The sequence below is a fragment of the Pleurodeles waltl genome, chromosome 2_1, assembly GCF_031143425.1.
Source record: "Pleurodeles waltl isolate 20211129_DDA chromosome 2_1, aPleWal1.hap1.20221129, whole genome shotgun sequence".
Lineage (NCBI taxonomy): Eukaryota > Metazoa > Chordata > Amphibia > Caudata > Salamandridae > Pleurodeles > Pleurodeles waltl.
This window is the reverse complement of record NC_090438.1, coordinates 51,853,935-51,868,265: the sequence shown is the minus strand read 5'-3', so window position 1 is coordinate 51,868,265 and position 14,331 is coordinate 51,853,935. Positions and strand designations below refer to the sequence as shown.

At 43.0% G+C, this 14,331-nt stretch overlaps 1 protein-coding gene across 2 annotated transcripts in view; it reads right to left on the bottom strand.

The window, feature by feature from the left end:
* Nucleotides 1-14,331, bottom strand: part of LOC138258306 (tumor necrosis factor ligand superfamily member 13B-like) — a 148,692-nt gene that overhangs the window by 80,057 nt on the left and 54,304 nt on the right. For both annotated transcript variants that reach the window (XM_069205930.1, XM_069205931.1), the window contains exon 3: nt 9,701-9,757. In XM_069205930.1, coding sequence (XP_069062031.1) covers nt 9,701-9,757 — 57 coding nt within the window. The remainder of the gene's footprint in view (nt 1-9,700; nt 9,758-14,331) is intronic.

Here is a 14,331-nt window from a genome sequence, read left to right as displayed (position 1 = left end):
ATTACATGTGTGAGTGAATTTGACTGTCAATAATATATTCCTTGTTTCCTATAACTCCCAGTGGTGGTAAAAATCTCCCAGGTTTTGATTACTGCAATGACCAGGGGGCATCAGCAAAGACCTGTTTGTTTCCCATTCCTAGCCCTATTTTGTGATTCCTCTCAATCTGTAGTCAAGTATTATCACCTTACTTATCTCATCTGCAGCTTACAGGGAGACTGTGGACCATCATCAGAATCAGATCCATTGCTTGAGGTCTTGACAAGAATCTCCTGGAACTGGTTACAGCTTTGACGTAAGAAACAAATCCCCTGAGTATTATTAAAAACACCAACAATTGTTTACTTTGACATCGTCTAGGCATTCCAATTGGGAACTTTGCTCCTGTTGCTGCAGACAGACATTTCTGAGTATGTATTTTGGAAAGAGATGCAATTCAAAATGCAATTCTATGAAATGCATGTCCTCTTTCAGCTGCAGGGCATCAGCCCTTCCCTCAATACACTCTTCTTTGCCAAGCTGCATCAAGAGGTTGATTTTTCAGAAGACAAGGTAGAGGGAGAGGAGGAGTTGTACATGAAACTCATCCACACAATCCACCTTCTGCAGAAAATGAGTACTGCTGACACCAGGACATTGACTTTAGTAACTCAGGTGGGGGACTATTTGAAGTTTTTCTTGTATGAGGGATATGTCAGTCCAGTGCATATTATATATAATTCAAAGAGGAACATTCAATACATTTTCTACAGTATCTTCCTTTAAAACAATTGCGAGCTACTGCAAGGCTAAGCAATCCTCAGAAAATGATAGCTATTCAACAGGAAGTAGTTGTTCTATTACAGAAGAGGGTAGTTGTCCAAGTACCACCATGCAAGGAGAGAAAACACATTGATGCCATCTTTTTTTTCCTTCCAAAATCAGAATGGAAATGTTGTTTGATAATTGGCCTGAGGAGTCTGATTGGTTTTATAAGGACTATTCCATCCTGATTGAATGCTCTACATTTAATCATTCTAAGAGATTTCATGACATCTACCAACATCCAGGATGTATACTTTCACAATTCCACATACTACTGTCTCACCAATAATACCTTCTTTGGTAACCAACACCAGAGGGTAATTTTCAATTTCAGTTTCTTCCATTTGTTCTGAAGTCTGCACCAAGGTTATTTAGAATGGTCCTGGCCATCTTGTGGGAATACTGTACAATGAGGGAGTTCAGGTACATCACTGCCTAGACAACTGGCTGATTCATGCTTCAGCCCATTGCAAGGCAACAAAGTAAACACTCTGCATGTTTGTTCCCTATTACACAATCACAGCTGGCTGTTAAACATAGAGAAGCAGACGCTACAGCTGAGTCAACAGCTCAAATTCGGAGGAGGTCTCTTCAACGCTGCTGTTGGGAGGGTTTTCCTACAGCATCATTGGTTCTTGAAGCTCCAGAATACCCTTGGTTCTCTTCTAAAGATTCCATCTGCTCTAGTTTTTCTGTGGCTATCGGGCCAGAGAGGCATGACAGCATCAGTCTATGGGGTACAATGGGCAGGATTTCATGAGACCCCTGAATTATTACATTCTCCTTCACTGGTCCCCCAATTCTTTGGACCAACAGAAGATGATTATAGTATCCAAGACTACTGCCCACTCTCTACTATAGCGCCTGGTGACAATCGTTCCAAAAGGTATAGTGTAGTCTTCACTGTCTCCTCTGGTAATGACCATGGATACCAGCATGATGGGAAAGGGAGCCACCATGGAGATTGCTTGCTACTATTACTGCACATTCCACCCTCCCAGAAAAACAAGTTTGTCCATGTGCAAACAGACAATATGGTGGCGATTGTGGTACATCAGATATCTGCATGGGTGGAGCTTCATCTGCTGTCCTTAATGGTCTGTTACACAATATGAGAGCAGATACTTAGGGTAATGTATTCCCTCTGTCCACAAATGTCTGCCTGAGACTGGATCTGTATCAGGAAATCTGTCTCATTTTTGTCCTTTAAAAACGGGATCTATCTCCATACACTCAGCAACGAATTTCCACTGTTCTTCCCGAGGCGAAAGATTCCAAAATCAATGAGGATAGATACAATGATATCTCTGTAGCTTCAGGTTTGATTGTTTGCGTTTCCTCCCTTCTCACTTGTATATAAATGTTTTTGTGAATAAAGAACGGTTGGGCACAGGCCAGCCAAGTAGTTCGAGCATTGGCCAAGGAAATCTTGGTTACCCCTTATGTATATAATCAAAAAGAAGAAAACATTTTAAAAAAAGGAAAGGGTTGGCGCTAACAAGTAAAGATTCAAAAATGTATTTACATTTCTCACATAAACATACACTATAATTTTACCAAAATCCAAAATTTCAATAAACCCAAAATGATACAAATCTAAATTCAATATAATCAATACAGTTTCTCATGTATTTCGCACAGCCCCATTCAGTTACTAAATATCCACTCATTCTTTTCAAACATCCCACCCACTTCATTCAGCTGTACACCCTACATACAACAAACTTAAAATTGGAATCCCTGACAATCTGCTCTTGGCATTGGACAATAATTTATAACATAAATAGATACATCCATCGATTATCATTCAATTGTGCTTATTATATCCATTGTTTTATCCACACAGTGCTTGAATAAACCGCCCTATTTAGCTCATTAGAGTGCCATATATTTTCTGTATCCAAATTCACAAATTCCTTGGCTGAATGATTAAGGACTTACTATATTGAGTCCCGGTATATTTTGCAACTGTGTCATCCAATTTCCAACGCCTTGAAGTCCAGAAAATTGTGCCTCCAATCTTTAGTGCCGACATGCATTTCGGTGGGAAGCCCACATATGTGGGAGCCACCTTCTTCAGGGCACAATAATTTTGTGCGAAACCGCAGAACAATTCCAAATGGAGGTGAACAATGTAGAGCCAAAAGAAGCCTCACACCCGGTTAGCAGATGAAAAAGACCTCCTTTTTCATCCACAAACCAGGTGTGTGTTTCTTTTTTGATTATATGCATAACGGTATAGTATAAGTAGGAATGGTGTCTGTTGTATGATACTTTTTCCTCTGGAAACTGCTCCAGGTTTGTTAGCAGGGGCCCTCTGTGATTGTGATTTAGTCTTGGTTTCCCCTCCATGTTCGTTTGGCAGGAGTGGCCTCTACCCCTCTCCATGTGTCCTCTCTGGTGCCATTTCTCACTCACCAGTGCATCTGCATGTGACGGTTAAGCTTCTAGGGGGTAGTTTTGTGTAGTTTGGAAGTGTCTCCTGAGGTAGTTTTAGCGATCCATCAGTTGCACAAACCTTATTCCTGTAGTCCTACAACTAGACAACTTGTCAACTAGTGTTCCTCTAAAGACTTAAACTTCTGAGTATGAATTGTACTCCATCGGGGCAACAAAGTAAAATGTTCCATCGCCTTGATGAAGTACTCGTCTTACAGGTTTAAAGTTGTTTGCCAGCTCAGTAGACAACTTTAATCAATGACTGGAACCTCCTGTCAATGAGTTAAAAGTTTGACAAATGGCTCAGGCAAATATGACAGCGACCCGTCAAACGTTTGACATGTGGTTGTTTCTTCAAAAACAATATCCCAAATCAGATTTCTCTTGTTGAAAAAAACAAAAACTAATGACCCCACACCATCAGAGTTTTCTCCCATGGTGCAGGGGTCATTTAAACGTTTTTACTGTCCATTACTGCCACATTTTTCACAACGGTAAAGAAAGCAAAAACTGGCCATTCGACCGTCCACTCTAAATCAGCCGGGAGTCCAAATGGCCAAACCTCGGATGGCCCTTGCTTCGGTAGGCCGATGAAGTATGACGGAGGTGGAGTAGTCTGTCACTGACATAGTTACTGGCTACTTGACTGTAAATCAGACAGGCAGATCTTCAGTTTGGCAGAGAGAGTACTCCGTCTCGGTTGCTCTAAATCAGCTCCTCAGTGCCAATTTCCTGTGGTCCTATGTAGTCCCTCATTTTCTTTAGAAAGGGACTTGCACTCCCACTTTTTATGTAATCTCACAGCTTTTCAACTTCTCTCTCTCTCTCTATGGGGTAGTCTGGAAACTATGTTCTACCTTTGCTGTTCGCCTTTTGTGTAGTTTTAGGCTAACCGGGCCTAGTGTAGATTCAGTAGTTCCATCTTGGTTTTTGCAGCTCTGCAGTCAAGTCCTTTTACGCCCTTAAAGGAAGTAGTATTAACAATTCTTTCAGCAAATGTTTTTTTTTTAGATTTGTTCATAAGATGGAGAAACAGTGGCTCTTTTTGCATCTGATCCATTCCTTCATTTTGTTCCTGAAAGTGTTTTGTTGCAGTTACCCATAATTTTATTTCAAAAATTGTTTTGGATTGTCATTGTCACCAGGAAATTGTTCAGCTATTTTTATCACCCCCAGCCCCCTCTCGTCACGAGAATTAAATTGCATTGCACTCACTGACTGTTGGAAGTGGAATACACATTTATTTACAGAGAACCTTATATTTTAATGTTCCTGATTTGATACTTCTGCAGTGGGAATACGGGGTCAGAAGCTTTATATTTCTACCCTAGATGATGGATGAGAATTGTGATTTCTAGAGTGATTGAGTGATCAAATGTTCCTTTACCTGCAACAGCTCTGGGCCATTGTACTTATGGCATGGCAGCATCCTGAGCTGTTGCTGGAGGTGTTCTCAGGGTGTATGCTGGACATCTAGATGGATCTCTCCTAATAACTTTATCCATCACTACACACTCTAGATCATGAGTTTGCTGCTGCTTTTGGTTCCATTGTTCTTCACTTTGTGGTGACTTCTTTATAAATAAACTACATATGTGTGTATTACATTGTCATATTGTATCAGTACCTGAATTTTATTGATTGCTACATCGTACATGATTAGGAATGTAGTGTGTGTGTGTGCGTGTGTGTGTGTGTGCGTATGTGACGTGGATGGCTGTTGGGTATCTGAGTGCGTGCATTTGTGTCTCTTAGGAGGGAGGGGGGCAGACAGGGTGGGAGAGGACAAAGGGGACGCGACCCAATGTGGTAATGACCCCCTTACTTACTCATTTTCCTTGTTGCAGGCTGGTTACAGGAAGCTATTTTTGAGGACAATACTCTTGTCCCTTACAAGAGAAGAGGAGGAGTTATATAATAAAAAAAAGTTTTTTTAAATCTTGGGTGGTCAGGTGCCCTTACATTGGTAGGACACCCCCATTGCTTAAGAAGGGGACAAGGATGAGTAAGACTCAGCGGAATGAAAATTACTGGTACATATTCGGGTGATTACATGACACTAGCCAACAGACACACTGATGAGACTTGTACATGATACGTGATCACTTGCCTAAACACTGGTCCAATTTTCATACGACCAAATCAGCAATGTTTTCTAAATCTCTCTAAGGAGTAAACTGTTTATGCACAAAATGTTAGTGAAATGTACATAAAACACCAAAAGGAAAAACAATACACTGCTATAAAGTAAAGAGGATTAGTTATGGAAATGCACTGAAGCAAAAGAATAGCCATCACGAGGTATGCTTGGGTAAGGAGGTGGGTATTTACAAAGAGTGAAAAAGAGAGTTGCTCATGAAAATGTTCATTATTAATTCCTCCAATGCAAAACAGAAGGTTGCTCTGTTCTAATGACCTGCTGTAGCGGATATGTGAACAATGAGCTTATGAGTCTGTATGGGACATTTATTTGATTCTCTAGTGCTGGAAGTCTAACTGTCCTGAAGAGCAGGACCTCCGGATCCTCTCGTAAACACGTTTCTTGAAAGGGAGCGAGACTGTGTTAATCTCATAGTGTTTGAGGGGACGAGGAAGGGCTCAGCAGTGAGAACTTTTAGGGAAAAAGGGGCCAAATGGTGAATTCTATAGCACAATTTTCACGTAAATTGAATAAAAATCCAACACTTGTCAGGGGCAGTATTGAAATAGTCCCATAATTATGGATAATGCCAGGTGTGCCTCTGCTTCTTTGGGGTTATTGGAGCTTACCTTCCAAAGAAGTCTTAAATAATGGTAGCAGAACAGTTGAGTTTTAAGCACAGTTTTAAAAATAATTGTCTAAACACTTAAATATACTATATGCAGCTAAATATTCGATATTAAAGTTGCACATGGACTATCATTTGTCATAATATTTCTCCACTTCATTTACCATCCAACCCCTTCCAAGTATTTTCATAGTCATATGTTATATGTTATAACTGAGAATCCACTTGGCAAGGGCATAGTGGAAAAATCAAATGTACAAATCTAATAATGACATGTTGTAGACAGCAGTAATCGACAGGCCTAATCCCATATCCACAGACAGTCATTCTCAATTACACAGATCTAATAGGATCAGAAAGCAGACCAGCTTTTCCACTATTACACGATCAAGCCCCAGACATAAGTAGTGATATTACAGAATGTTACACTATAAAGATGGTAAGATGCCCACACACAAATCGTGAAACAAGAGCCACAGCACTATATGCCCTCAGGCATTCTATGGATGATCTCTCAAATATTAGCTTTAAATATAATTCTGAAATGCAACAACTTTACCGGAACATCGGTTTGTTCATTTTATGAAAATGCAGCTGTTCATTATGGAACACAATAACTGCATATTGGATAAGTATGTTCAGTCCTCCAAAACATTATTTTTGCTCTTGTTTGCTGGATCTTTAATACTGGTCCTCAAAGAAAAGGTGGCAATGTTCACTAAGAATTCACAAGTACTACTGTCACAAGTGGACATATTCAGCCTTCCACCCTCATTAACCACCATCATCGGATTTTCACCACCATCATGTCACCAAACATGGCCTTATGTGAAGGCTGAGCCGGGCAGAGAGTGTTGAAATGTTGCCCAGAATGCTCACTGTCGTGGTGACGTAGTAACAGCATCGTCATGCTATGGATAGCCAAAATGTTTGCAAGGAGGTCTGCTATTTTATAGCTGGACCACACCGATGTGCAGGATTATGACCATCATATTAATTCTAATTACATTTGCACATCTATCTCTGACACCACCTCCATTACACCAATAGGCACTTCACCCCAAAACCTGTTGGGAACATTTCTCCGGTCACTCATCTTACACCACCAAACCGGTTCCTACATAGGATCAACACTCTGCTACCCCAGCCCTTCCCCATGGTGTAGCATGCTTTCCTCCCAAAGATATACTTTGGCATCCCACAAGTTTCATGAAACACTATATAAATGGTACATCCAAGGAAACACAAATGTGCTCTTGCTAAAGCTGCTAGAATCCTATTTGTAGGGGCTGCAGCTCAATTTGTTCATCTTTCTTTCTGCATGTAGTACTGCCTTCCAGCCTCAGGTGTGCTCTTTCTCTTCTCTGCTGCTGGTTCCTCTGCACTTTTCTCTCACCATAAGCTCCACTGTACTCCCCCCACCCCCACTGCTCTTCCTTCTTCTTGCGCTAATCTATCCTTCTCACCTCCAGAGCAAGCTTTCGTTAGACTCTTGACAACACTCTCTGAGAGCATGTGTTTGAGCCTTAACTGACCTCAAGTCTACTGCTCAGGTTAGATTAACCATGCTCTGTTGCTTAAGCACCTGGACATCCATTTGTAGGGGCTGAACCTCGATTTGTCTTTCCTTGTTTGCTGTTTATTTTCCCTCCTTCAGGTATGCCCTTTCCCCCTTCTCAGCTTATGGTTTCATCCCCAAATTCCTCCATCCCCAGGGTCCAATTCAACGCTTGCCCATCGGCTCTTCAGCCCTTTCACAGTCTTCCCCTTCTCCCTCTAACCTAGGCCATTTTAGCTGCTAAGCAAGCATTGGCAGTATGGGTTTGTGCCCTGATGCCTTCAAGGCCATTTGGAATAGTTGGAGTGGACTGCTCCTCATGCTGCTGTCCTTGCTGGAATTCTAGGCCATTTTAGAGCTCCTAGTCGAGCACTGAAAGCATGCGCTTGTGCCCTGATGCCTTCAAAGCCATTTGCAATAGTTTGAGTGAACTGCTCCTCATGCTGCTGTCCTTGCTGGAATAATGGAAGCAGAGCAAGTCTTCTTTTGCAACAGTGCCTCTTTTGTTACCCTGAAATGTCATTCCCTACTAAAGAGGAAAGGAAAGTTGTCTGGGAGGAAATTCTAGAAGCTCAAGAGGATGCATCTACATGCAAACTGGAAAGAGTAAAATTCTCTGGGATCTAAGAAAGTCTTTGGCGTGCATGGAGGGGTGAAGACATAAGGGTAACACAGGGCGGGTTCTATTCGGTAGTGTGCCGCCATGGAAACAAACTATCAAGTATGTCATATTGTATCTCGCACCCCCAAATCAAATCATGGAGGTGAAATCATGGACGTTGGTCCTTTTGTCAGATCTCCAAGTCCCAGGGAACCCAACTCCAAAAATAAATCCCAGAGATATCGTAACTACAACTGCAGAGCAGTATTTATCCATGGGACACCTTTAAGTGCTTACATGCTCGCTGAAGTCCTTTTAACACCAGAGGCCCGTATGGTGGACCCCTACACTTTCTAAGGAATTCCAGTCGCTCACAGTGGTACAGTGATCTGTCATAGAGTGGACTATTCCTGCACTCCTGATTTACCACTTAGTTGGCACATAAGTATTCAATTAAAATTTAGTCAAGGATAGTTAACACCTATGACTCCAATACCTCAAATCAGATGAAGTTCACACTTAGAGCCTGATTTGGATATTGACAGACAGGTTACTCGGTCACAACGGTGACCTATATCCCGTTCGCCAAAATCTAAATCCCATAGTATATAACGGTATTTATATTTCGGTGGATAGGATATCCATCACTGTGTGACAGAGTAACCCGTCCACCAATATCTAAACCAAGCCCTTAGGCTTGAAGTCGGTGATTAGCTCATAGGTAACAGACTGCTTTTCTTTCCTTAAGACTTCCTTTGAGTCAGTGTGAATACCTCTAACAGGTATCATATTAGCCCTCAGTTTGCACTTGGAAAAGTAACACTAGATACGCATTGGCTCTAAAATCTGGTTTGGGTGTTAAGCTGCAGTACTTTTGCTATAGGTTTGAGGGTAGAGTAGAACACATGGTGGGGTTCATTCCCACTGCTGGGTGTTTGGTATCATCCAGTCTCAGATTTCCAAAATGCAGTAATGTAACCCTGCACACTATCATTCGCGTATGGCACTTCCTTCTTAGCACAGGACTCATCAACTCATTGTACAGGGGTAAAGGCTACATGGAGGCAAACAGAGTGGTGTGAAAAACATCTACCTTTCTTAGGGTACTAGAATACTCTGAGAAACCGCTGAGCACTCTTGACAAATTGCAAAATTTCCCCTCTTCCCTACAAGTACATGATGTTAAGTAATCACGTGTCACAAACATGTTTTGGAATTCGTATGTCCCGTTGTACGTCAGAAATGTGTTTACTGTGAAGTGCTTCACTACTTTTCTACACTTGGTTTGCACTACAAAAATTCTTACAATGCAATTTTGAAAAACGCTTATATTATCACTCATTGAACTTTTGCAACTTGTCTTTGTAGTCTTTCATCTGGTATCCCCAATCATTTGGGAATCCAATCAGGTGAGTGGCGTGTTTCATAAACGTTCGTGACCAGGAAGCCCAAACAACCAAAGAATGAGGAGATACCTCTTAAGAGAAGAGGAGGGGGAAGAGACGCCCAGGTGGCCAGGAATACTGATACCTTGCTGCAGGAGGGGCAGGCTCTTCGCAGGGACCAGCTGGATGAAGGACTGCTGACCTGCAACAACAAATGGAGATATTACACAAAACAAAAACCAAGAGGTGAGAGAGGTGATGCGACAGCTGCAGGCAGTCAGCTTTCACCTGGAAAATAAATTAACTTTGGAGATACCAATTAACTCTATTTTAACCTGCATAATATTTGCTGTGCCACATAGCAAGAAGTATTTTTGAGGTGTATGTTTCTATGTCTCACTATCAAGTACCACAGGAAGATAAATACAAATATATTTGCATAGATTTATTATTCTTAGCTCCACAGCAACATATCTTGAATATGCTTCAGGAAAAAATATATATTATATGTGTATATATATATATATATATATATATATATATATATATATATTACCTAATTACCTACTGGCGGCCACCAGCAGGTAGTTATAGTTAAAACCATGATTCCATAGAAAAAGCATTTTTGACTTGCCTATATCTTTAGTACTGTTTGACAAATCATCACAAAATTTTCCCCAAAAAAGTGGCCCAGTGCTTCCTGTTGCACACAGGAAGTTTTGGGATGATCCGTCAAGCGAGGGCAGAGAAAAAGGGGGCTAACAAAAATTGCGTTTCCCATGTTAATTCCCATAGGACCTGTCAACATGTCTACAGCCTGAACCACTGGACGGAATTACAACAAAGTTGGCAGAAAATGAGCTGCCGGTACACAGAGTGTGGTTTGTATTATTTGGTGTAAATCCGTTCAGGAGATACTTAAGGGCAAATAAAGTTGTATATCTCAGCTGCGAATAATTCACGAAATTTGCAAATTTTCGCAAATACGCGTGCAAAAAGAAAAGTTGCAATTGGCCGACCGCAACCTGACAGGAAGTTTGCGACTGCCATTTTATTTCACAGGACACGGTCCCCAGGGGTGAAAATTTAAACTGAAAGTGGCATAAGGGGCCAGGGTGAAGGTAACCTGACCCCAGGGGTGTGATCTAGGTGTGTTTTAGGGGCAAATTATAGGTTTAATATAATTTTGCATCACGGTGTGCGATATTCACGAAAATGTGTGACTTTTTCACGATTTTCCGTGATTTATTCACAAAATATTCGCAATTATGGAAAAATACAAAATTTGAACTAAAAATCACAGACTAATTCATTCACTCATACATCCACTGAGAGGCTCAGGCACTCACTCACACACCCACTCCGATTGGGTGTGTGAGTGGGAGAAAGAGATTGAAAAAGAAAAATTGAGAGAGAACAACAGAAAGAGAGTGAGAGTGAGAGAGAGAGAGATAGTTTTTTAGGCTTTGGTGAATGATATACATAGAATGAGATATTTCTGGACATATTGAAAAGAAAAGAAAAATGTATTTGTCAATTAAAAAGAGTGAGATCAGCTTTTGTTATGAACCTTACATTTTTGTAGTAGAAAATAATTTAAAGTAGGGGAATGACTACAGACAGACCTGGACTGGAGCCCTCAACTTTCAGTGTAAGGGTCGTGAACTTAACCATTATGCCACAGCTGACTTTTTTTTTTTTTGGAGAAGTCATTGCAGGGAGAGACATTTGCAATAACTCTCTCTCTCTCTTCTATCCCATTATGGGATGAAAGCCATAAAGGCCTCATGGCCCCGTGGTCCTAGCCTTGCTTCCCACATACTGTGGGAGCCGGAATTGTTCCCACAAGCAGGAAGCAGATTTAAATAGCTTTACTGTCTTGACTGTAGTAATACTCCATTATGCACCTATGGGAAAGGCTGCTTTAGGATGCAGCTTTGGTTCCCCTTGGTCTATAGACTTCAGAGTTGCACCAATGTACACTATAACCAGTACTGTAAAGTAGAAAAGCATATCTGTACAGCTTATGAGTCATTCAGGAATGCCATATTTCTCTGACTCAGCTTAGTATCAGAGTCCAAGCCTTTTGTTACTCTGCTGGGATGAATTAATTACTTTTCTCTCCAGCTATAGGAACAAAGGCCTCACCCATCAAAGTGAGCAATTAACAGTACCTAAATCATCTCAGAAGGATGAAAGGAGATGGTGAATCAATCAGCCAGTTGTCATCCTGTGCCAGGAAGAGGTCCTGCCCCAGGCCACTAAACAAAGCAGGGAGCCCAAACCTCTGGAGCCAAAACAGAAGTAGGGCTCCTTTGCAGATTTGCTGGGGATTGCCCTGGTAGTGATGTCAGCATGGGGTGGAGCTGAGACCCCCAGAGCACATGTGGCAAGTGACTCCTGGGTGACGCCATTTTGAGCTATCCCAGAAGAATGTGCCAGGAGGTTAGGACAGGAGCAGAGAGATGATATGGCACATCAGGATAGGCCAGAGGCATAGCTCTATGGACACCCCCGACCCCACTTAAAAGGTCCTTCGCCAGGGAGAGAGCTCGGTCTTGGGTGTGCTTCTCTGCTGGATCCTGGAACTGGGGGCAACCGGCATGCATAATTGGAAGGAAGAACCCCCTGACTGCCATCTGGCTCCAGGACTCTTACCCTGATTGACCACAGGACCAGGGGGGCATTCCCCCAGGACCAGATGATCTGGCCCCTTAATACCTCCTGAGGACCAGTTGGGTAAAACACTGGGCTTCTGCACCAGGAGAAGGAGGGGCCCAGATGAAAACAAAGCGAAAGGCTGGTGCAGGGAGCCAGTGAGACCAGCCTCCTACAAAGTTCATCATCTTTGAGACCAGGAAGCTGGAAGAAAATGCTCCAGGCGACTACGGCTTGCCACTAGGAGCACAACAAGACCAAGATCAGCCCAACGGGGCAGGAGATATGCCCAGGTGAAGTTTTGGTAACCTTTGGCCTTTTTTGCTCAGGACTCAGTGAAGCACATGGGACTCTGCGCCATTCTCAGTTCTGCCTCCGGGGGGTGGGGGGTAGGGCCTGGGGACTGCCCCCAAGAGACGAGGAACCAATGAGGAAGTTCTATTGCTCTTTCCATCCTAAGAAGAGAAGAGGTCCAGGATCCCTGTGACCCCGTGAAAGTACTTTAAAGCAGGAGCGCTGTTGTGCCCCTGCACGGTTGAAGAAAGGGCTCAGGCAGCCAGCCTTCCTCCTGTCTTCTATGTCAGTGGGAGTGGGGAGGTCAGCCTCTGTGTGTGCGTCAGCCCGCAGGAGCAGGCCTGCTCCAACAGCTCCATGCAAGAGTGCAGTTTGCATGGGGAGCTGGCGAGAACAGCCGGGGGTGGACTCCTCGGCCATCCTCCCCATTGGAGTTGCTTGTGGGGTGCCCCGAAAACGTCTGCACAAGGCTGCATCTAAACACAGAAAGCCCAGCACAAAGCCACCTATGAAAAAAGAAAGGGAAATGAAGACAACTAAGGAAGCGGCTCTGCCTGGCATAGCTGGAGAGCTGCTACTTTTATATGCATACAAGCATGCAAGGAGCACCCCATAATGCCCTGCGGGCCTGGTCACATTTTTGTACCAAAATTGCTCGCTTTGGACCTGCGGTGGTCCCAGGACAATGGGGAGCATCAACAGAGTCCTAAAAAGATGTACTAGAGTCCCCACGCTAAGTTGGGTGGGACTCTAAAACAATAACCCTTCAAGGATTTTAGAGGATCACCAAGCACTCCCCGGTGTTGGGCTTTTGTGGCCTGAAGCGATTCAGTGTGAGGTTCCATGTTGATACACACCCTCTATGGGTGATAACTAAACCTGTTTGTAATTGTAAAGGTTGAGTCCTGTAGGGACCACGTTTAAAGTGCAGTTTATTTGAATGTAATTAACAACGTGAAGCAGTTATTTAACAAAAAGGGGAGGGTGAGTGAGGACCCCTCCCTGAGCCTTTAAAGGCCCCGGGGACCCCACCCCCCAGGGCTGGAACAATTACTGTGTCCCAGGGAGCCCACTCTTGGGATACAGTAGTTTCTATGCCCACATTAGCACGCACAGGGAAACATATGTCTGTCCCCATCACCATTCTGCATTTTTAAATCTCCTGCAGGGTGGGAGCAGATATGACTTCCCTACCTGCAGAAGGCCAGGCAAGGAAGGCATATCTGCTCTGATTCTGAGGAAGCTTTAAAAATGCCCCCGCCAGGTGGCAGCAGACATTTGTTTCCCTGCCCATGCTCTTGAAGGCAGGGAAACACACATTGCTCCGGGCTGGCAGGAGGAAAAAAAAGCTGCTCCTGCTGGAGTTGCACCAGCTCTAGCAGCATGCAGGGAGCTGGCTGGGGAAGCGGAGGCCCTGGAGCTCTCCCTGCGGCCCCCAACCTATTGTTTGGTCCTATAATGCAACTACTACAGAAAATCCTCTCTTGTAGCTAGCCAGTCGGTGTGCTTGGGTCCATGGACCTAGCTTTGGCACTATGGAATCAAAAATGGGGGGAAAAGCTCCCTCATCCAATAGAATTTGTTTATTTTTGTAATTTAGTCCACAGACTATCCTTAAAAAAAAAGAGTTTGATGACACTTCCAGCTTAAGGGGCCTATTCACCAACTGCATTTTGCAGTACATTTTGAAGTACTACAATAATACTACAAGCATATTACAAAATGTTATTGACTAACATGTTCAGAAGTTATGCCTCCACCTCTCGTTTATTTTTCGATACAGAGATCTTCATCCCGACTGCAGAGTCTTCAAACACACAAGTA